Source organism: Sprattus sprattus, assembly GCF_963457725.1.
Source record: "Sprattus sprattus genome assembly, chromosome: 16".
In the NCBI taxonomy this organism is placed as follows: domain Eukaryota; kingdom Metazoa; phylum Chordata; class Actinopteri; order Clupeiformes; family Clupeidae; genus Sprattus; species Sprattus sprattus.
Genome location: NC_137914.1, coordinates 29919226 through 29944304, shown reverse-complemented (window position 1 = coordinate 29944304; position 25079 = coordinate 29919226). Strand labels below are relative to the sequence as shown.

At 45.6% G+C, this 25079-nt stretch overlaps 1 protein-coding gene across 1 annotated transcript in view; it reads right to left on the bottom strand.

The window, feature by feature from the left end:
• The window catches only part of dab2ipa (DAB2 interacting protein a), a gene marked incomplete at its 5' end in the record, with an annotated part of 178686 nt that extends 163457 nt beyond the window's left edge, over nt 1–15229 (bottom strand). Inside the window, 3 exons of the mRNA XM_080853935.1 lie at nt 9482–9626; nt 11341–11462; nt 15169–15229. Coding sequence (XP_080710061.1) covers nt 9482–9626; nt 11341–11462; nt 15169–15229 — 328 coding nt within the window. The remainder of the gene's footprint in view (nt 1–9481; nt 9627–11340; nt 11463–15168) is intronic.
• Nucleotides 15230–25079: the final 9850 nt, after the last annotated feature.

Below are 25079 nucleotides of genomic sequence, written 5' to 3'. Positions count from 1 at the left end.
GCTCTCCTACAGCTCATGCTGCTGCTGCCCCCGCAGCTGCTACCCCTGCTGCTGCGTCTCCTGCAGCTGCTCCTCCTGCATCCACTGCAGCCACTCCTGCTTCTGCCCAGGCATCTCCAGCTCCAGCAACCCGGCCTACCCCTGCACCTCGCAGGGCTCTAGCTCCAGCGTCAGCTCCAGCAACCCGGCCTACCCCTGCACCTCGCAGAGCTTTTGCTCTAGCCCCAGAGTCATTCCATGCCCCTGTCCGCAGTGTCCCGACTGCCCCTGTCCGCAGTGTCCCGACTGCCCCTGTCCGCAGTGTCCCGACTGCCCCTGTCCGCAGTGTCCCGACTGCCCCTGTCCGCAGTGTCCCGACTGCCCCTGTCCGCAGTGTCCCGACTGCCCCTGTCCGCAGTGTCCCGACTGCCCCTGTCCGCAGTGTCCCGACTGCCCCTGTCCGCAGTGTCCCGACTGCCCCTGTCCGCAGTGTCCCGACTGCCCCTGTCCGCAGTGTCCCGACTGCCCCTGTCCGCAGCGTCCCGACTGCCCCTGTCCGCAGCGTCCCGGCTGCCCCTGTCCGCAGCGTCCCGGCTGCCCCTGTCCGCAGCGTCCCGGCTGCCCCTGTCCGCAGCGTCCCGGCTGCCCCTGTCCGCAGCGTCCCGGCTGCCCCTGTCCGCAGCGTCCCGGCTGCCCCTGTCCGCAGCGTCCCGGCTGCCCCTGTCCGCAGCGTCCCGGCTGCCCCTGTCCGCAGCGTCCCGGCTGCCCCTGTCCGCAGCGTCCCGGCTGCCCCTGTCCGCAGCGTCCCGGCTGCCCCTGTCCGCAGCGTCCCGGCTGCCCCTGTCCGCAGCGTCCCGGCTGCCCCTGTCCGCAGCGTCCCGACTGCCCCTGTCTCCAGTGCCCCGACTGCCCCTGTCTCCAGTGCCCCGACTGCCCCTGTCTCCAGTGCCCTGACTGCCCCTGTCTCCAGTGCCCTGACTGCCCCTGTCTCCAGTGCCCTGACTGCCCCTGTCTCCAGTGCCCTGACTGCCCCTGTCTCCAGTGCCCTGACTGCCCCTGTCTCCAGTGCCCTGACTGCCCCTGTCTCCAGTGCCCTGACTGCCCCTGTCTCCAGTGCCCTGACTGCCCCTGTCTCCAGTGCCCTGACTGCCCCTGTCTCCAGTGCCCTGACTGCCCCTGTCTCCAGTGCCCTGACTGCCCCTGTCTCCAGTGCCCTGACTGCCCCTGTCTCCAGTGCCCTGACTGCCCCTGTCTCCAGTGCCCTGACTGCCCCTGTCTCCAGTGCCCTGACTGCCCCTGTCTCGAGTGCCCATGTCTCCTGTGCCCATGTCTCCTGTGCCCTGACTGCCCCTGTCTCGAGTGCCCTGACTGCCCCTGTCTCGAGTGCCCATGTCTCCTGTGCCCCTGTCTCGAGTGCCCATGTCTCCTGTGCCCCTGTCTCGAGTGCCCATGTCTCCTGTGCCCCTGTCCCAGGTTCTCTTGTCCTTGTCCCAGGTGTCCCTATCCCAGGCACCTGTGTCCCTGCCCCAGGTTCTCCTGCCCCTGTCCCGAGCGCTCCTGTCCCGAGCACCCCAGGCGCCCCTGTCCCAGGTGTTCCTATCCTGGTCGAGGAGGCGTGTTGTGACCTCCTCGCCCCCAACAAGGCTCCCAGTCGCCTGCCTCATTCGGGGCGTCCACCCGGCCAACTGCCAAAGACTCTGCCCCTGTCTGACCACTCATCCGGCCGGCCACCAGATACTCTGCCCCTGTTTGGGTCCCCATCCGGGTGGCCACCAGATACTCTGCCCCTGTTCGGGCCCTCATCCGGCCAGCCACCAGATACTCTGCCCCTGTTTGGGTCCCCATCCAGCCGGCCACCAGATACTCTGCCCCTGTTTGGGTCCTCATCCGGCCGGCCACCAGACACTCTGCCCCTGTTTGGCCGCTCGTCCGGTCGGCCGCCAGACACTCTGCCCATGATTGTCCACCGACCCGGTCATCCACCAGGCTCTTCGGTCGTCCACCCGGCTAGCTTCCTGACCCGTGGTCTGTGTCCAGCTTTCTGCCCACCTGCCTTGCCCTTGACCCCCTCCACCCACCCTACGCAGACTCTTTCAGGTTTTGCAAAGGCCGTCTGGAATCCGGCCCTTAGGGAGGGGGTACTGTCAGGATCCTGCTCGGTCCATTTTGTGTTTGCCTGTTTTGTCTCGTGTTTCTTGTTTGTGTTCTCCATGTGTTTCCCTGCGTTTGTTTTTACATGTGCTCTTTGTGTTTTTGTTATGCCATGTGTTTTCTGTTTTGTCCTAAGACTCCGCCCCCACCTGCCCTCTGTCACTTCCTGGATTCCCTGTCACCAATAACCACACCTGTCCGTTAATCAGTTCAGTACTCATTGTCTTAATTAGTTTCTCCTGTCCCCTGTTTGTTTCCCACCAATTGAATGTCTCCCTTCTAGTATTTAAGTTCAGTCTCCCCAGTGTTCCATGTCTGATCGTCACTTAAAGTCTGTATGAAAGACTCTGTCTGTCTGTCCGTGATTCTAGAGTTTAACTCTTCCACCTTCCCTGATTATCTGCCGGTGTGAGATAAGTTCTTGGTTTTTTTGTATTTTTCTCTTTTGCTCTGCCTGCTTTGTTTTTGGATCTTTTGTGTGTTACCTTTTGGACTCTGACTTTTTGCATCTTTTATGTTTTGACCTTTTGAACCCTTTTTGGTAACCTGTTTGTGGACAAATAAACACAAGTTTTGCCAGCAATTTGGGTCTGCTATTGGGTCTCTTTTACCTCCCTACGGAACCTAACAGAATGAGCACTCAGAGAATGAACACTCAGAGAATGAACACGCAGAGAATGAACACTCAGAGAATGAACACGCAGAGAATGAACACTCTATGAACACTCAGAGAATGAACACTCAGAGAATGAACACTCAGAGAATGAACACGCAGAGAATGAACACTCTATGAACACTCAGAGAATGAACACTCAGAGAATGAACATGCAGAGAATGAACACTCAGAGAATGAACACTTAGAGAATGAACACTCTATGAACACTCAGAGAATGAACACTCAGAGAATGAACACGCAGAGAATGAGCACTCAGAGAATGAACACTCAGAGAATGAACATGCAGAGAATGAACACTCAGAGAATGAACACTCAGAGAATGAACACTCTATGAACACTCAGAGAATGAACACTCTATGAACACTCAGAGAATGAACACTCAGAGAATGAACACTCAGAGAATGAACACTCTATAAACACTCAGAGAATGAACACGCAGAGAATGAACACTCAGAGAATGAACACTATATGAACACTCAGAGAATGAACACTCTATAAACACTCAGAGAATGAACACTCTATGAACACTCAGAGAATGAACACTCAGAGAATGAACACTCAGAGAATGAACACTCAGAGAATGAACACTCTATGAACACTCAGAGAATGAACACTCTATGAACACTCAGAGAATGAACACTCAGAGAATGAACACTCAAAGAATGAACACACAGAGAATGAACACTCAGAGAATGAACACTCAGAGAATGAACACTCAGAGAATGAACTCTCAGCCTCAGATGGCCATGGCAGGAGCCCTAGTGTGTTTGTCTATGGTGTCTCCCTGTGTGTCCATCTCTATGCTGTGGGACCCTGTATAAAGTGTCAATCTCTATCTCCATCTCTCTTTCTATCTCTATCTCTTACTCTGTCTGTATCTCTATGCTGTGGGGTTCTGGATTGAACACACACAGCAGCCTTCTCTGGGCCTCATAACTCCATTAAAGAGTGAAAATGAGACGAGGAGCTCTAGGCAGAATGGTGCCCTCACTCAAACTCTGCTCTGCAGTTTAATGGCTATTCTTGTGGCTTTGTGTGGGCTGCTGATATGTATCTGTGTGTGTGTGTGTGTGTGTGTGTGTGTGTGCGTGCATGCGTGTGCCATCCCTGGGACTTTAAATGACATTAACCTGTGAGAATGAGATGGAGTAACCCTGGGCTACATGGTGATCTCAGGCCAAGCAGTCACCTCACAACCACTTAGTCTCTGATTCACTCTACAGTCAGTCTAACAGCGCTCGCAACTCCTACTCCCACCACTACTTGAATGACTTCTACTACTACTACTACTACTACTACTACTACTGCTACTACTACTACTACTACAACAACACGCTAAAATAGTATTGTTTTCAGTCTGGGTTAAGAGATTCTTTAAGGCTGATTCACCCCACAGTCACTCTATAAACCACAAACCTGCTGAACGCATGACGGCTAACTACAGCCCTCAACCACAGACACTACTCAACACCAACACAATCGGGATAACACAACAACAGCTCTCTACAAAACTTCCCAGAATTATTTCAGTTTGAGTAAATGGATAAAGTTGAGTAGAATAGAAATAGTTGAGATAACTGCGATCTTTAGACAACGTCAAATGAGAAACCTTCTTCTACCCAGAAGGAGGCTGACTTTGTGTCACATCCGGCCCAGACACGGGCCACCTCCGGCCCAGACATGCACCAAAGTCCACAGGTATTTGGGTCAGCCCGTGTTACAGCTCTGCGATCTGCCAAAGTTATAACCATTCCGCTGTTCTTTCCACCACACACACACACACACACACACACACACACACACACACACACACACACACACACACCCTGACACATACACACACACACACAGTCCCTCATAAGCCTCTTACAGACAGCTGTCTCATATATTTCATTATTTAAAACAAGCATTGCAGCCCACATTATAGATCTGGGGATCAGATTATGACAGGAAGTGCAAGCACACACAAAGTGTTTTAGAATCAGCCCGACAGTGTGAACACAGACACATGCACGCACGCACGCACGCGCACAAACACACACACACACACACACAGCCGAGAAAGGGCGTGAGAAAGAGGGGGGTTCACACAGAGAACCTCCAAAACATCCTGGTAACACAGTGAGAGACAGCGGTAGCAGCTCCACACACACACACACTCCCAGGCTGGGGGGGGGGGGGAGGCAGAAGGGGGCAGAGAGGAGCCCCAAACCGGCAGTACTCTCCTGTCTCCCAGAACACCCTCGCCCCGTCAACACACTGCCCCCCTTATTATCCCCCTCTCCCCCCTCCCCACGAGTTTGCCTCGCTAGGCTGAAAACACACTTAACACACACACACACACACACACACACACACACACACACTCAACAGCTCAGAACCACTTGCCTCGCTAGGCTGAAAACTCACTCAACACACAGACACACACACACACACAAACACACACACTCAACAGCTCCCAAACAGCTCAGGACAACTCGCCCACTCTGACTTTCTCACTCGGCTAAACTCACGGGCTCTTTTCAGACGAGGACACAACTATGTTATGAGAGGTGAAAAAGTGAGTTTTCCTTACCATGATGGCCGGCCTCCCCCGGGGAATTGTCCAACTCCATAGCTTCAAAGCAGAGAGTCAGACATGCTCCCTTTAACAACACAGAGAGACTGATGAAGGGAGCGAGGGAGCGAGAGAGAGAGAGAGAGAGAGGAGGGGAAACAGCAAGAGGAGGGGAGAGAAAAGGACCGTGACAGCGAGAGACGGAGGGAGGGAGAGAGAGAGTGGGAGTATGACCGAGCGAGTGCGAGAGAGGGAGGCAGAGAGGGACGGAGGGAAAGAGGGAGAGAGGGAGGAGAATGTTGGGAGAGCTCTGCCTCGTCAGCGCTGGGCCAGGGATCTGGAGCCAGACGTTCTCAGCTCTGTTCTGCCTGCTGTTCTGGACCGCTCTGGGTCTGGCTTTCACGACCTGACTGATGGTCTGGTGTGTTCTAGATTGTTCTTTCATGACCTGACTGATGTTCTGGTGTGTTCTAGATTGTTCTTTCATGACCTGACTGATGGTCTGGTGTGTTCTAGATTGTTCTTTTATGATCTACCTGTTGTTCTGGAGTGTTCTAGACTGGGCCTTTTTGTTCTACCTGTTGTTCTGGAGTGTTCTAGACTGGGCGTTTTTGTTCTGCCTGTTGTTCTGGTGAGTTCTGGGCTGGGGTGATGTTCTGGTGCAGTAAGATCTGTCACCGTGTGATGCGTTTGGATTTGGAGTTCCAGATCCAGTTCTAGCTCTGGGTACTGGCTGAGTTGTACACAGTTTGTGTGTGTGTGTGTGTGTGTGTGTGTGTGTGTGTGTGTGTGTGTGTGTGTATGTGCGTGTGTTCTGGGGGCAGACTGGGCTGGGCTCTCTTGAGTCTCTCTCCTCTCCTTCATTATCTCTCCCTGTGCCAATGGTAAACACACAGCCTGCTTTCCAACTCTCATATAACCTACTTCTCTCACACACACACACACACGTCCTCTCTCACACACATCTTCTCTCTCACACACATGTCCTCTCTCACACACAGACATGGGCGTCGCCACAATATAACTTTGGGGCGGGGGGGGGGGGGGGGGGGGGGGTCACGTCCCCCTCACTTAAGATTTGCCATCAAGATATTAGTGCATGACTGGTCTACTAGTCCAGGGTTCTTTCCATTGCTTCACAATCAAATCCGTTCCACTTTATCAGTAGGGGGAATACCCATAGCAATAGAAATCCACTCTGCGTTTTCCTGCATATACAGCCTCATCACGCACGCAGATTCAACCCCCATACTCTTTGATCGTAGTGTCTCTCTAACAGCTAGCACTTGGTTTCAGACATTGAATGTTCCACAGACGAGATGGACATAAGGATGTTTTTTTCGAGGAAGAGGAAAGTAAGTCAGAGTTGCCAAAGTTTTCCCTTTAGTGGCCAAAGTACCGTTATGAGACATTCTCTGGCTATAATAGCATTAAGTCACAAAGATCCTTCTGCAAACATTATGATTATAGCTAGATAAGCAAGCTATTTACCTACAACTAGCACTAATCAATACCATACTTTATTTACCCATTACAAGTGGAACAGCATTTGTTGATTTCTTAATCAGGGTCTGAAATATGCTATGCTTTTGGCCGTGTTCAGCGCTAGGCGTTTGTTTCGGGCAGAGAGCGATGACCAGGATGTTTTTTTCAACTAGCTACGAAAATAAAATGCTGGTGTTTTTTATTTAATTGCCATAACAACTGTTAGCTAATCTGGAGTTAACGTTAGCTAACATGCTAGTTTTTCTAACAAGTTTTTTTAAATTGTCCTTTTTTAAATCTTTTGCTCTCATTAAATGGAGAAAAGTGTCAAAGATGTCAGTGTCAGTCCTCTGTGTATTACACCAAAACATTATCCTGGCTATCAACAGACCAAGCTCAATCTATTTAAGATTGTATACTTACTATGTCCAGCGACCAAATGTTGGCTGTGTATAACCCCTGTTGCTTCCTTTCCCCTTCTGCCACACAACCCTCCCCCTTCCCCCCTTCCCCCCTGTCCACCTTCCTGTCTCCACCCGGCCGACCTCAAGCAGATGGGTCCCCCCTTATGTGCCGTGGTTCTGCCTAAGGTTTCTTCCTGCCTAACAGGGAGTTTTTCCTTGCCCCTAGTGCCTAGACGCAATTGTATTGTTATGGCGCTATACAAATAAAATTGAATTGAATTGAATTGCAGATCGGGCTGGGTTTACCCAGTCTACCAGAACATAGTTTTCAGTAATTGAAGACCATGCCGACTCTAAGGAAAAACAATGAAAGAGAGAGATAATTTTTTATCTAAAGTCATGGTAAATGCACCAGAATGCGGGAAATTGCATCTACATCTTAAAAAAAATTCTGAGGGACAACCCCCAGCCACCCCGCCAAGACACACTTCTCCTAAATGATGCTCAAATGAAAATAGACTTGAAGATAGACTCTGTTGTACTTCTCACTGTGTGTGTGTGTGTGTGTGTGTGTGTGTGTGTGTGTGTGTGTCTGTGTCTGTGGGATTTAAGCACATGTCTGAGCTCTCCTGACTCAGCAATAGTCTGATGCCCTGTTTGGGAGGGTGTGTGTGTGTGTGTGTGTGTGTGTGTGTGTGTGTGTGTGTGTGTGTGTGTGTGTGTGTGTGTGTGTGTGTGTGTGTGTGGGTTTGTGTGTGTGGGTGGGTGGGTGTGTGTGTGTGTGTGTGTGTGTGTGTGTGTGTGTGTGTGTGGGTGTGTGTGTTTGTGTGTGTGGGTGGGTGTGTGTGTGTGTGTGTGTGTCATGATAAGGGGATTACAGATGAATGGTACGGCCTGTCTTCATGACCATCTCCACAGAGCCAAATTCTCAGCATCTAAATATTTCAGTGAGACCTCCCTCCCCCGACACACTTCCCACTCTCTGAGGTACTGGGTGTGTTTTGTGTCCTTTCGGCTTAAGAGGGTCAACATGTGTCTGGTCTGCTGGGTGGAGCCAGGGGAAAAGCACCCAGAGCCTTCAGAAGGCATAGAATAATGCTACGGTTCTTTGAACTAGAATCAAGCTCCACAGCATAAAGTCTATTAGTGCGCCTGGAACACAAAAGGTGCCTCACGCCGACCCTGTGATTATGCCACCCAAAGAAAATGACAGCTTTCAGAGCACAACCAAAATAGAAGTCAACCAACCGCAGAGGAAGAAAACTAATCTTTGAGTTCAGATCTTTTCAAGGAGTTTCAGAGTGTTTCTCGCTCAAGTCTGTGGGCTTTTTAAATAGACGCCACAGAAGTACCACTTGAACTGGGTTTTATTGGAGGGTATTTGTGTGTGGTTTGCAGGACAATGAGTCTTGTTTACAGAAAGTGTATAAAAACAAGACTGTTTACAAAAAGAATCAAGCCTGTTCGTTGGCTTCAACCGCTAAGACCACTTGAGAGTCTGGAGGCTGGGAGAACGAGTACGCCTTAGATGTTGTTTAGCGTGCCTGCTGTACAACTCTCTTGACAGGTCTGCGACTGCATTTGAATCTATTTGCCTCTGACTGCGTGAAGTTCCAGCACGCCACTGAACCTTTTTCCCCCCTGGCCCCCAACCGCTAGCTTTGGCAGAAACAAAACGGCGGATGGAAATCAAATTCCCTGGCTGCAGCAACGGGGAACAATCCTAACAACCAAAACAACAAGCTGTGAGCCAGCTAAACAGTCCTCTAAACAGCCATGCAGCCAGTCAGGCAGTCATTAGCCAGCCCAGCAACAAGCCAAGGGACCTGCCTGTGGAGGTGTACTCACTGCAGGTAGGGGTGCTGTGTGGGCTGTGGAGGTGTACTCACTGCAGGTAGGGGTGCTGTGTGGGCTGTGGAGGTGTACTCACTGCAGGTAGGGGTACTGTGTTGGCTGTGGAGGTGTACTCACTGCAGGTAGGGGTACTGTGTTGGCTGTGGAGGTGTACTCACTGCAGGTAGGGGTACTGTGTTGGCTGTGGAGGTGTACTCACTGCAGGTAGGGGTGCTGTGTGGGCTGTGGAGGTGTACTCACTGCAGGTAGGGGTACTGTGTTGGCTGTGGAGGTGTACTCACTGCAGGTAGGGGTACTGTGTGGGCTGTGGAGGTGTACTCACTGCAGGTAGGGGTGCTGTGTGGGCTGTGGTGTGGGCTGTGGGGGTGTACTCACTGCAGCTGGGGGTGCTGTATTGGTTGTGGTGTGGGTTGTGGTGGGGCGCGGGCATCTGCTCCCCCTCTGGGATGCTGGAGGTGCGGTGCAGCAGCCACACGGTGCAGGACTCAGCCCGACGCTCCTGCTTCAGTAACGGGTGGAGCTGAGAGAAGACACAGGAGACAGGTGAGAGAGGAGGTGATGGGGGAGGTGAGAAAGGAGGTGAAGAGGAGGTGGCTGGGAACAGGTGAGTGAGGAGGTGAGGGAGGATAGGAGGGGGGAATAGGTGAGTGAGGAGGTGAAGGGGGGAGGTGAGGGGGGGAATATGTAAGGGAGGAGGTGAAGGGGGAGGTTAAAGGGAACAGGTGAGAGAGGAGGTGAGGAGGGAGGAGAGGGGGGGAATATGTAAGGGAGGAGGTGAAGGGGGAGGTGAAGGGGAACAGGTGAGAGAGGAGGTGAGGGGGGAGGTGAGGGGGAACAGGTGAGTGAGGAGGTGAGTGAGGAGGTTAGGGGGGAGGTGAGTGAGGAGGTGAGGGGGAGGTGAAGGGGAACAGGTGAGGGGGGAGGTAAGGGGGGAGGTGAGGGGGGAGGTGAAGGAAGAGGTCAGTGAGAAGGGGAAGGAGGAGGTGAGGGGGAGGAAAGGGGGGAGGTGAAGGGGAACAGGTGAGTGGGGAGGTGAGTGAGGAGGTGAGGGAGAAGTGAGTGAGGAGGTGAGGGGGGAGGTGAAGGGGAACAGGTGAGGGGGAGGTAAGGGGGGAGGTGAAGGGAGGAGGTGAAATTAGGAGGTGAGAGAGGAGGTGAAGGAGGAGGTGAATGTGGTTCTCTCTCGGACTGACAGTCATGTGAGAGAGGAGGTGAATAAGCAGTGAATTCAAATAACACTGGATGAAGTTAATGAAATCAGGTACAGCCCCTACACACAACTACGAGAAAAAAAGGGAGCAAGACAAGAAAAATGGTTGGACATGGTTTTCACTCTTTGAGACATAATCAAAGGAAAAGGAAACAGCCTATGTGTCAGTAGAAACAGTGTAACTAAACTCTAACTCAGGCTCCGAATCCTTATTCAGAAACAAGTCTCAGAAACCAGCCCTCTGCCGCCACCCAGTGGTATCCCACTGTTGTGGGAACCAAACCAGGAAGATAAAATCCACAAAGAGATCATGAGAACATTTTAATTCTGTACATTGAATTTGAAGTCCAATGGAGTAAACATTACAAAGGTCTCAAAGGCATTTACAGTAGCAGAAATGAGACTTACTGTTTTAAACAGACTCCTGTTAACTGCTTTCTGTTTACATGTAGACAATATCCTAGTGTGTGTGTGTGTGTGTGTGTGTGTGTGTGTGTGTGTGTGTGTGTGTGTGTGTGTGTTTGTGTGTGTGTGTTTGTGGTGTGCGTGTGTTGGTCTGTGTGTGTGTGTGTGTGTGTTTGTGGTGTGTGTGTGTGTGTGTGTTTGTGTGTGTGTTGGTCTCTCTCTGTGTGTGTGTGTATGTGTGTGTGTGTGTGTGTGTGTGTGTGTGTGTGTGTGTGTGTGTGTGTGTGTGTGTGTGTGGGTGGGTGTGTGTGTGTGTGTGTGTGTGTTTGTGGTGTGTGTGTTTGTGGTGTGTGTGTGTTGGTCTCTATGTGTGTGTGTGTGTGTGTGTGTGTTTGTGGTGTGTGTGTTTTTGTGTGTGTTTGTGTTGTGTGTGTGTGTGTGTGTGTGTGTGTGTGTGTGTGTGTGTGTGTGTCTGTGTGTGTGTGTGTGTCTGTGTGTGTGTGTGTGTGTGTGTGTGTGTGTGTGTGTGTGTGTGTGTGTGTGTGTCTGTGTGTGTGTGTGTGTGTGTGTGTGTGTGTGTGTGTGTGTGTGTGTGTGTGTGTGTGTGTGTTTCCCTCACTTTATCTTGGTCCAGCATGACCAGTTGAAAGGCTGTGGCGATGCAGAACTTCAGCTTCCATGTGAGTGGCTCGGTGAAGGGCTGACCACATGAGATCCAGTGGATCGAGGAGCCCTTCATGTCTGTGGAACCAGAGATCAACATCAACAGAGAGAGAGAGACAAACACAGCACACCACACACACACACACACACACACACACACACACACACACACACACACACACACACACACACACACACACACACACACACAGCACACCACACAACACACACACACAGACCAACACAACACACACACCACACACACACACAGAGAGACCAACAGAACACACACCACACACACACACCCCACACACAAATCTATGGCACTAGCTAAGGTTTACATTTACACTAGGTGAATTTAGCAATCTGGGCTAACAGCCCTGTCATTAAGTTTACAGTTAGCCAGATGTAGCCCCTCCCTAATGCAATGATACACACTCACTGACTAACTCTTTCAACGCTGTATTACTATCTGTCCATGTTCAACAGGGCTGCTTTGGCCCACCCATGTTCAAAACTGTCTACAGCAGGGGTCTTCAACAGGGGGTCCGCGGAGGTACTGCAGGGGGGTCGCAAAATCTTTGGTTGATAAGACAATTTTTTTTAATATTTCTAAAAAAATAAATAAAAAAATTCAACCAATTTTTTTCCCCACAAATTTAAATGTCTTCCGAATCAGAATTGTATTTATTCCCTTTAAATTTACATTAACATAAATCCAACATATTGTAGCGAACGTATAAATTGATCCAGAAGACGGTATCTTTCACTCCAATCGACACATTCAGCTACCCACAGGAGCTCTATCAAGCTGGGCACCGGTTCACTCACAGCACCTTTCATGCAAATACGACAGCACAGGCACTAGCCAATCAGATCGCGTTTCTGCTCAAGTCTTACAGTTTTTCACTATTGTTAAAAAGTATAAAGCGAAAATTCGGCACAATCTGCACAACCTTCACGTCATGTATCAATCGCTCGCCCCAAGTGGGAAATACTTAAGATTCCCTTATCTACATTAGAGTCCGATTTTCCTTGTGAACACACTGATGTCAATTACACACCACGTTGTTGTCAAAACAGTGTACACAAAGTTCTGTTGTTGCACACAATTTTCAAGTAAAATCTCAAAGCATCAACCTGCAAACCACAAATAGTCAAATCTCTAAACTTTCAGGTCTTTTGACCAATTTGCAGTGAGGACTGCACCATTAAAGTGTCTTGAGCCTCTGTTTTGTTGGATAAACTATTGAAAACTTTGAAAAGATCCACAACCAGAGAAGGAGAGGGGTAAGAGTGAGAGGAGGAAGAAGAGGAGGACAAGAAGGAGGAGGAGTAGGAGGTTGAAGAGTAGGAGGACAGAGAGAAGGAAGAGGAGGACAAGGAGGAGGAACAGAATGAGGACAAGGTGAAGAAGGAGGAGGATCAGGAGAAAGAAGAAGGAGAATGGTCATCTCTAATGAGATTTGGGCCGCTGTGGTAGACCATTTTCATGGTTTTTCATTAGAACCTTCAGGATGGAGAACAAGTACGAAATCTGTTTACCTTGTGTACTGTAATACTGCATATCAATATAATAAACGTAGTGTGCTCACAGTATTTGTATTTTGCAGGACTGAAAGAGAACCACACTGTGGAGGAAGAAAACACACTTTCAATATTTTTTGAAAGCAAAGTAGCATTTTCCAGGAGATATAAAGGGTTTTGCATTTTCAGTTAGTTGCTTTGGAATTTGTGTTTAGAGTTTTGAGAACGAGGCATGCTTTCAAAAAATGTGTGTAAGCAATTGAGAAAAACTATAAGCATTTTGTATACAATTGTATGTCAATACAATCTGGTGGAACAGGAGACTAAAATTGTAAATATGGTTTGTGAGAACAACGGTATTGCTGTTTTATGTTTGACTATGAAAAATGTAGGCCTACACTGATACATTTTACAAAAGGAGAAAGGGCTCAATGAGTCATTGTCATTCATATGGTGTGTTTCGATGATTGTGTTTTCAATTTTGCACTTCTGTGTGCTGTAAATGCTTGGTAGTGTGCAGCTAATGCTTAGTTGTGTGTACTAAATGAATGTATGTGTGTGTGTTTTGAAAATATGGCTGTGTGTACCAAATGAAAACACGAGTTCCATTTTGTGAACAGTTAAGAGATTTGATAGCAAAGAGTCATCTTGCAAAGGGAGTGTCAGGTTTACTGTTTTGTGTGTGAGGTTTTCAATTTTCTGTGTGCAGTTTTGAGAAAGACGTTACTGTTTTGAAAAACGGGTTTTAGCAACAGTGAAAAACTGTAATAGCGCTAAGATCAAAAATAAAAGATGGCGGACCAAACTCCATAGCTGGTCTTGTTTGTACCTATAAATTGTTAGTTTGACATTTTTTTGCTTAGATTTAAAAAAATAAATAAAGAGAAATAGACACTGTACAAGGTCAAAAAACGTTAATTGTAACTGAAAAATAATTGTAACTGAAAAATAAGTTGTTATATATTGTTAGCTCAGAGTTGTTTGCAAGATGTATGTTAATAAATGGCAGTGGCACGGCCACCCTGTCCCTTTCATGTTGTTAAATGTTAAATGAAATTCAATGTTAAAAAATGTTAAGTTAAATTCGTTGTTGAAAAATGTTAGGTTAAATTCAATGTTAAAACATACAAATGTTTATGAATATATTAACCTTTGTATTATTTGAATAGCTTAGTATTGAATACACAATAACAGGGTAGCTATGTTTATTTGGCACTAGGCCCAGTATATTATAAACAACATTTTAGGCAATTTATATAGTAGGGGGTCCCTGCTCATCTCGCCATCAGTTTGGGGGTCCCTGGCCTGAAAAACGTTGAAGACCCCTGGTCTACAGTATTCAGAATGCAGACCAGCCACAACCATCTGACTGGTTCCCCTGGGTTGACTTGAACTTAACTTTATCCAGTGTGCATCCCCTGTGATATGCTGCACGGAACCGGCTTTATTTAATTAAGAGGATAATCTAATCAGGCCAACTTCATACCGCACCGACACACACAAGACATATTCATCATGTCGCTCTTTCTGACGGCCTACAGCTGCCGACCGTTATGTGCGGCATGCTTTGCAAAACATGTGATTTGTTAAATGGAATTTGCGCACATGAATGTCTACAAAATGCCAAATGATCTATAGCCAGGCAGTGCACGTGACTATACATGAATGACTTGCTGAATAAGAATGCAACACGATAAAATGAAACTTCAGGCGGACTCCCTTGAGTCCTGACTGTACCACAAAGCATATTGATAGTTTTCAGCTGACGACAGAATGACCAGCTGACGGGCAAAGTTGAGTGATGTGCTAATTTTAGCCTCTGGTAACCCCATCGTAACTAACTGCCGTACCTGCCAGGTAGCGCTAGGTGAAGATACATTTAGCACCAGAGAGGCTATAGCCAATCACATTATTACAGACTGAACAATATAAAAGTCAGATCCTGTGATCATAACCATATAAAATACGTTAATATGTTAAGGTGAATACTGACCCTCAAAGATGTGCTAAATGTAGTGTTGTAAACTATTGAGTCATGTTGACCATTAACGTTTGAAAATCTGGTCACGGTAATGTTGTTCATAGCAAAAATGACCATCTTATTTATCCTAAAGTCGGCTAGCTTAAACTAACTAGCTTGCAAGTTTAAAAGAAGCCAACCACTAGGTAAATCATAGAAAGTAACGTGACCAGATTATCTGGACGTTGCTTTAAATAGCCCTTGGAGTTTATGTGGTGAGACGCTGAATCTGCTTACCAATGACCCTCATCCAGCCCTGATAATGGCTCTTTGACAGGTAGGGCAGTAGATTCTCCATAGTCTTGTCTGGGCAACTTGTCAAAGTTGACACTTCACTCACTCAACGTCGCCCGAACACGTGGACCCGGATTCCACAGACAGCGCGCAAATCCCTCGTTTGAAATCCATCGAGGCACGGTGAGGGGATACGATTTCACATGACGGCAGCACTGTAAGGTGTGTGATTAAATTTACAGCAGCAAGTTCAAATGCAGATCCGATGACAGGGGTTGTGTGGTAGGTTGGAGTATCCCAGCCAGTCTGATAAACAAGAACATGTTTGGGTTGATGGACTGAGCATGCCAACGTCCTCAAATTCACGTCATTAACACCTTAATTAAATTAACAGCTAAGCTCTAGGAGGTGCATCTCGGAATTTAGATGCGGTTTATTTGAAAGGAAAAAGAAATGCTGTACTAAGACATTTACAGTTTTTCTCTGTTCCTAAAACAAACATTTTCAAAGCATGCCTCGGTTTCTCTATGCTCTAAACACAAATCCCAAAACCACTCACACAAAACCCTTTATATCTCTTGCAAAATGCCACTTTGGTTTCAAAACACTATTATGTCACCTCAAAAGCAGGCAATTATTTGAGTAGACATTCTAAGCATTGATTGAACACTGATGTGCTCAATGGAAAACACTAAGTATGAAATGGGAAAACATTAGTATGAAGGCCTTATCAGGAGTATTATGCAATTTTATCTCCAGTATTACTGTACGCTTTCTCCTGTTGTAAAATATTGTAACTGTATAATGTTTTAACTCAAATATATAAAACAACTCACAAACAGTAACGACTTACAGTAAAGATTTTTTTAATTTTTTTCCAAAAGTGCTGTAGCCTTTACATCAGAGCAAACACAACCGAATGTGTAGATGATTTACAGAGAACAAACAATAGGATATTGATACAGTCAACAAAAAAAAGAAAGAAAAATGTAAAATAGAAAAAGGACAAAAAAACTACACTGCATCCTGTTCTTGCTCAAGACAATATCGGCAATTGTTGTGTTGTGAAACATCTGACAGACATTTGATTGGATTACAATACAGTACAGTAATGTTTCTGTACTGATAGGACGTAATCAGTTGTGGAAACGTATGACTTACTTGCACATAGTCATATCATACTGTAATTGTTTGACTCTATTAGAGTTTCTGTCAAAAGGCACCCTGTACACCTGCTTCATTCTCAAGGTGTTCTGCTTTAGAACATGGTCCACTGTGGCTAGGCTCACTGTATTGATGTTTAGGAATATGTCTTGGTCATCAATGGTTGCTAGGGGTGTGACGAGACACTCAGCTCACGAGACGAGATGAGACACGAGATTGGGTTCACGAGATCGAGACGAGACGAGATTTTTAAGAAAACTAAATTACAAATTATATGAATGGACAACAGACTTTTATTTAACTGAGTTGCACATGGATTTATAACTCCTAACATGCGTGATGTAAGCGTAACTTTTGAGGAATTTCTTCCTTTTAATGAACTTCTTAATGAACTTCTTCCTCTACAAATTGAAACAAAAATAAAATGTTATAAAAGTAAAAAAAAAAATAATAATAATATATTTCTCCTTTTTTCAAGTGCAAACAATATGTGCAAGACAAAAAGTTATTCTCTGTCAATACAGACTGCAAATAGTGCAAACAGAGCCTCACAAAGTATGTCACTGACAAGTAGGCCTATGTCAGTTCTTCCTCTACAAATTGAAACTAAAATAAAATGTTATAAAAGTTAAAATAAAATAAATGAAATTATATATTTCTCCTTTTTTAAGTGCAAACAATATGTGCAAAACAAAAAGTTCTTCTCTGTCATCAAAACAGAGTGCATATAGTGCAAACAGAGCCTGACCAAGTATGTCACTGACAACTACACAGCCAGGTTCTTTTTTAAAAATATTAGCATGTCCACATTCTCTGGCAGTAGTTGGGATCTTTGCGCACTGACTATGTCTCCTGCTGTGGAAAAGATGTGCTCACTGGGAACAGAGGTAGCAGGGACAGAAAGGCACGCTTTGGCAAGTTGAGACAGCAAAGGATATCGGGAGCAGTGGTCTTGCCACCACTTCAAAGGGCAGCCACTGAGAGGGATAGAGGCCTCTTTTCTGTAGTTTTCAACTTCCCTCTCTGCCTGTTTTGAACTGTTGGACCTCTCTGCTGACTCAGTAGAGAAAGACTTCCCCAACAGGTCCTCAAGTGCTGTCTTTTTGGGAGCAGGTCCTTCGGGCTCATCATCTCTCACAGCCTCCTCTCTGCTGTGTGTAGGACAGTGAGCTCCATCTGCTGCCCCTTCTTCCCTCTCCTCAGCTGTGGTCTTTAAACAGAAGAAACATTGGTGTTAAATGTCATAAGCAGCTAAGACACACAGACACAGACAGACACACACACACACACACATTTCATAAGCAGCTAAGACACACAGAAACAGACACACAGACACAGACACATCCACAGACACACACACACACACACACACACACACACAAACACACTTCATCAATCTCTTAAAAATGTTTAGCTGATAAACATACACCATACAACTTAAAGTGACATACCTGTTTTTGCAGCAACTGCTCTGCCTTGTTCTGCACCCTCAGGAAGACGGCCTCACACTGGTCATGGTCTAGCTGAGGTAGAGTCCGGAACCTTGGGTCGAGTACCGTGCACTCCAGCAGATAGTTGAAGGCATCCTCCCCACTGTATCTGTTTGCCATATTTGTGAGGATTGCTGTCTTTGTGTTGGCCACAGTGGTGGAATCTCCATCATTTGGTGCCATGCTCTGTTCAATCATGCTCTTCAGTGGCAAAATGAGAGACACTGTGGGACTCTTCTCCTCACACAACACTGTGGTGGCTGTCTTCAAAGGATGCAACAGGTTCACAAGGCCTTCAGCATCTCTGACATCGCAGCTGTCAAGTGTGTCAATGCTTCGGGCGTTTTGTTTTAAATCTGTGCTGGTCAGAGCTGCTGTTATGGCAGCTTGCTGCTCGAGGTAACGAGACAGCATATCCAATGTGCTATTCCATCTCGTCGTAACGTCCATGATCAATTTGTGTGGTGGCAACTTTAGCTGTTTCTGCTTGGAAAATAACACCGCGGTAGCTGTTGAACTCCGACGAAAAAAAGCAGCCACACGTCTCACTCGCCCGAGCAAACGAGCGACGCGGGGAACACCGAGACCAGCTTGGGTTGCAAGATTTATAGTGTGTGCAAAACACTTTATGTGCGGCTTCAATCCTGCCTCGCGCACGGCCACGTCCATATTACGTGCATTGTCAGTAACAATAGCGATGTCGTGGTTGGGTTTTTTAAGTTCCCAGTCAGTAACAGCTGTCTGTAAAACCGCAGCTATGTTTGCCCCCGTGTGGGACTCGAAAAGTGGGCGAGTCTGTAGAACAATATTTTCCATTTTCCAGTCATTGTTGATTGTGTGGGCTGTAATTGTGATGTAGCTTTGGGTACTTCTAGATGTCCAACCGTCTGACGTTATGGCGATGCTTACTGCGTCTCGCAGGATCTGCACTATCTTGCTCTTTGACTCTTCATAGAGTTTCGGGATCACTGTACGAGTAAAATGCGTGCGTGATGGGATGGTGTATTTGGGTTCTAGTGTGTGGAGGAGTCGACGAAATCCTTCATTTTCTACCACAGAAAATGGCCTCATATCTGCTGCAATGAAAACACCTATGTCTCTTGTTATTGCTGTGGCTCTGGCGCTTGACTGTGGAAGTTGAGGTCCGAATGTGTTTTTCAACGTTGTCTGGTTTGCTGGTGTTTTCTTCGCAGGTGCAGGTAATGATTTGTGGTGGTGCTGTAAATGTCTCTGCATCGTGCTCGTATTAGCCGCGCTGTACGGCATTATTTGCATACAGTGTTTGCATATTGTCCGTGTCTTATCAATCACTCTCTTGCCATCAATAATTTCTGCCGGGAACCCAAAATGCTGCCAAACAAACGATTTGAAAGTGGTGGGGGCATCTTCAACAGTAATACCTGTATTTTCCGACGTCATTTTGGCTGCTTGCTGGATCACGATTTGAAAGTGGCGGGGGCATAATAACAACAAAACCTGTGGCTGCTAGCTGGATAACAAATCTCGCGAGACCGATTTTTATAGCGACGAGCAATCTCGCCAAATTACATCTCGCGAGATCTCGTCACACGAGATCTCGTCACACCCCTAATGGTTGCACTTTGTATTTGTTCATTATTTTACAAATACAGTACAATGTCAAATATTCTACAGTAAATACAGTGGTGGACGAAGTAAACCAATTGTGTACTTGAGTAAAAGTACAGTTACATTGCATTGAATATTACTCAAGTAAAAGTAAAAGTATTCACCTCATTTTTTTACTTGAGTAGAAGTACAAAAGTATCTGCCTTCAAAAATACTTAAGTATTAAAAGTAAAAGTATTTTTTTTTTTAACTGTCACATCAAAACCCCTACTTGAACAGGTGAACAATGCTTTACATTTGCCTAATCAAACCCAAAATACTCAAAACTATATTATCTTTAAGTAAGACCAAGTGGTTTTGAAGCAACAACACAAAAAGCATTCCTTCAAGGTTCATTATTTTATTTTCCATTCATTTCACTTGTCATAAACAGAGTAGTCATAGGAATGAATTGCGAAGTTCCCTTCACTTGGCCATGAATTCGACTGTGTCCCCGGCGTTAACGTTTGGTGAGGGAGGCTGTATTAAACTGGCACTTAGAATCTGGCACTTAGCATCTCCACAGATAATTTGGGTGCTAGCATATTGCTTTGGATAAAAGCACCTGTTAATGTAATGTATTTCAATGTAATATAATCAACCGGGGCATATACAGCCGCGGAAAAAATTAAGAGACCACTTCAAAATTATCAGTTTCTCTGGTTTTACTATTTATTGGTATGTGTTAAAGTAAAATGTACATTTTAGTTTTATTCTATAACCTACTGGCAACATTCCTACCAAATTTCAAATAAAAATATTGTCATTTAGATCATTTATTTGCAGAAAAATGACAATTGGTCAAAATAGCAAAAAAGATGCAGTGTCTTCAGATCTCGAATAATGCAAAGAAAACAAGCTCATATTCATTTTTAAACTACACAATACTAATGCTTTAACTTAGGAAGAGTTCAGAAATCAATATTTGGTGGAATAACCTTGATTTAAAATCACAACTTTCATGTGTCTTGGCATGCTCTCCACCAGTCTTTCACATTGCCGTTGGGTGACTTTATGCTACTCCTGGCGCAAGAATTCAAGCAGCTCGGCTTCTTTTCATGGCTTGTGACCATCCATCTTCCTCTTGATCACATTTCAGAGTTTTTTTTATGGGATTCAGGTCTCGAAATTGGGCTGGCCATGACAGGGTCCTGATCTGGTGATACTCCATCCACACCTTTACTGGCCTGGCTGTGTGGCATGGAGCATTGCCCTGCTGGAAAAAACACTTCTCAGAGTTGGGGAACATTGTCAGAGCAAAAGGAAGCAAGTTTTTCTTCCGGGACAACGTTGTACTTTGCCTGGTTGAGGTTTGTAAAAGACCATAAGGATTGAACCAAAGCCGACTGGAGGGTCTCCTAGTTCGTCTTCTCTGATGAGTCCAATTTCACAGTAGGTGCAAGACTCCAGGTCTCCGTCTAACCATCAGACGACCATGTGTTGGGCAAAGCTGAAAATTGGACTCATCAGAGAAGACGAACTAGGAGACCCTCCAGTCGGCTTTGGTTCAATCCTTATGGTCTTTTACAAACCTCAGCCAGGCAAAGTACAACGTTGTCCCGGAAGAAAAACTTGCTTCCTTTTGCTCTGACAATGTTCCCCAACTCTGAGAAGTGTTTTTTCCAGCAGGGCAATGCTCCATGCCACACAGTCAGGCCAGTAAAGGTGTGGATGGAGTATCACCAGATCAGGACCCTGTCATGGCCAGCCCAATTTCGAGACCTGAATCCCATAAAAAAAACTCTGAAATGTGATCAAGAGGAAGATGGATGGTCACAAGCCATGAAAAGAAGCCGAGCTGCTTGAATTCTTGCGCCAGGAGTAGCATAAAGTCACCCAACGGCAATGTGAAAGACTGGTGGAGAGCATGCCAAGACACATGAAAGTTGTGATTTTAAATCAAGGTTATTCCACCAAATATTGATTTCTGAACTCTTCCTAAGTTAAAGCATTAGTATTGTGTAGTTTAAAAATGAATATGAGCTTGTTTTCTTTGCATTATTCGAGATCTGAAGACACTGCATCTTTTTTGCTATTTTGACCAATTGTAATTTTTCTGCAAATAAATGATCTAAATGACAATATTTTAATTTGAAATTTGGTAGGAATGTTGCCAGTAGGTTATAGAATAAAACTAAAATGTACATTTTACTTTAACACATACCAATAAATAGTAAAACCAGAGAAACTGATAATTTTGAAGTGGTCTCTTAATTTTTTCCGCGGCTGTATATAACCACTCTGTTAGTAGTAGTCATGTAATGGCGAACTTACATTGATGTGCTTTTTTAAATTTGATGGCGAGTTCCAGAATTCCGACAGCGTAGTGTTCTTACAGTTTTTCACTATTGTTAAGAAGTAAAAAGCGAAAATTCAGCACAATCTGCACAACCTTCACGTCATGTATCAATCGCTCGCCCCAAGTGGGAAATACTTAAGATTCCCTTATCTACATTAGAGTCCGATTTTCCTTGTGAACACACTGATGTCAATTACACATCACGTTGTTGTCAAAACAGTGTACACAAAGTTCTGTTGTTGCACACAATTTTCAAGTAAAATCTCAAAGCATCAACCTGCAAGCCACAAATAGTCAAATCTCTAAACTTTCAGGTCTTTTGACCAATTTGCAGTGAGGACTGCACCATAAAAGTGTCTTGAGCCTCTGTTTTGTTTGATAAACTATTGAAAACTTGAAAAGATCGATAACCAGAGAAGGAGAGGGGTAAGAGTGAGAGGAGGAAGAGGAGGACAAGAAGGAGGAAGAGTAGGAGGTTGAAGAGTAGGAGGACAGAGAGAAGGAAGAGGAGGACAAGGAGGAGGAAGAGAATGAGGACAAGGTGAAGAAGGAGGAGGATCAGGAGAAAGAAGAAGGAGAATGGTCATCTCTAATGAGATTTGGGCCGCTGTGGTAGACCATGTTTTCATGGTTTTTCATTAGAACCTTCAGGATGGAGAACAAGTACGAAATCTGTTTGCCTTGTGTACTGTAATACTGCATATCAATATAATATACGTAGTGTGCTCACAGTATTTGTATTTTGCAGGACTGAAAGAGAACCACACTGTGGAGGAAGAAAACACACTTTCAATATTTTTTGAAAGCAAAGTAGCATTTTCCAGGAGATATAAAGGGTTTTGCATTTTCAGTTAGTTGCTTTGGAATTTGTGTTTAGAGTTTTGAGAACGAGGCATGCTTTCAAAAAATGTGTGTAAGCAATTGAGAAAAACTATAAGCATTTTGTATACAATTTTATGTCAATACAATCTGGTGGAACAGGAGACTAAAATTGTAAATATGGTTTGTGAGAACAACGGTATTGCTGTTTTATGTTTGACTATGAAAAATGTAGGCCTACACTGATACATTTTACAAAAGGAGAAAGGGCTCAATGAGTCATTGTCATTCATATGGTGTGTTTCGATGATTGTGTTTTCAATTTTGCACTTCTGTGTGCTGTAAATGCTTGGTAGTGTGCAGCTAATGCTTAGTTGTGTGTACTAAATGAATGTATGTGTGTGTGTTTTGAAAATATGGCTGTGTGTACCAAATGAAAACACGAGTTCCATTTTGTGAACAGTTAAGAGATTTGATAGCAAAGAGTCATCTTGCAAAGGGAGTGTCAGGTTTAGCATTTTGTGTGTGAGGTTTTCAATTTTCTGTGTGCAGTTTTGAGAAAGACGTTACTGTTTTGAAAAACAGGTTTTAGCAACAGTGAAAAACTGTAATGCAGAGGCGACACTTCTCTCTTCTGAATGAGAATCGGTGCAACTGAGAAGCGGCTTATGTTTGGTTGAACCCTCTGGCCAGCCTTGCCAGCCTCCTGCATGGTCAAACCCATGTTGACCACATGGTTGAACACATTGGCCTGAATCTCATCAGAGATACAGTAATGGCTCTCCGTCTTGCTCTTCCTCTTCATCATTTTCCTCCTCCTCCTCCTCCTCTTACTCTCACTCCTCTGCCTCTCTGATCACCACTCACTTCAATGTTGCCATATATTGTTCTCCAAACTAGGAGCTAAAGTTTTGATTTCAAATTGCACAACAGCTTTGGAAATTAAAGTTTTGTCATTTGAATAACAGTGTGTTCTGTCTGAAAGCAAGGAGGTTTTGGCATTGATAAACTGTGCCAAGTAGAGAGGATGGTGTTTAGTATTTTGTATAAAGTGTGGTTAACAAATGAAATCTGTGTCTAAAGCAGAGAATTGTGTGTTGTGTTTTGAAGAAAGTGCGGCTAACAATTGAAACCTGAGTCTAAAGCAGAACATTGTGCTTTTAATTTAGCAGAATTGGTTGAGGGAGTTGGCACTTGGGTTTAGTGTTCAAAGAAACCGAGGCCTGCTTTGAAAAATTGAGTATTAGGAACGGAGAAAAACTGTAACATTCCAGGTATACGGTATGAGTTGAATAAATCAGATTTTTCTGTCATTTTGTATTAGACCACACGAAGAAGGGACAGGAAGCTAATGCGAAATATTGCTTTTTGCAAGGTTACAGACAGCGATCAGAATGTAAGCCACTTGAAATAATTTAAATCATTCAAGAGGCTCAAGTTGATTTACCTAGGCACAATTAACCTGGGCCTCGTTTCCCGAACGCTCACTTAGCCTAAAAAGGACTTGAAATCGGTCGTAAGAGGGATCCTACGTTGCAGAGCGGTTTCCCGACGCGGCACTTAGCTTAAGTTTATCTTTCGTTGAGAAGAATTCTACGTGTGGTCAGGACCAGTAGTAACTTCACACTTAGCGATGCAATCCAGTAGTAACTTCACACTTAGCGATGCAATCCACCAGGGGCGTTGTTCGGCCTATTATAGAAGAAATCCAAAGGATGTTTCTGTGTATAGCACATCATGAGAATGTCATTGTTTCACCTGCCTATTCCCATCAAAATAGAAATAATATTGAGTATTTGAAAATAAAGATTATACAAAATAATATGTTATTGAACTAAGGAGATGGCTTTTCTGACTGTGTAGTTAGGCTGCAATATTAGGAAATTCACATGTCATTGAGCCGGGCTGGAAATCAATCAAGAGGGTGGCACCCGCTAGCCCTATATCAAGGTAGTGCTGAGTTACACTCTTCAAGGAGTAAAGATGGCAGGTCTGCAGAGACTAATTCGAATGAATAACAGGATTCGGCGACGGCACAGCCGTCTTGTAGTCATTAACGCGGAGCTGAGGGTACGCTTCAACCCCCTCGACACCTTGTCAGATGGGGAGATACTGTTGCGTTATCACCTGCCCCGGGGGGAAATCCTCCAGCTATTGGACATCGTTTCCCCCCTGATAGCTAGGGCAACAAGGCGTAACTATGCCTTGAGCCCCACGGTCCAGCTCCTGGCGGCATTGCTGCTGTCAGCGTTAACGCGTTAATCTATGAGATTAATGTGACCGCGATTAACGCGTTAAGATATTTTAATGCCGTTAACGCAACTTTGTTTACTTCCGGTGTGCGGAATTAATTTACACGTCAAAGAGAAGTTTTATTTTTACACACGCACACAGTTCCCTGGGTGGTCTGAGTTCGTGCCCCCCTCCTTCTCCCGCTCTAACGTTACTCTTCTCCCTGTCACCTCTTCTTTCCCTGTTTCAAATCTTTTATGGAAGAGGTTTGCTATCTATTTTCA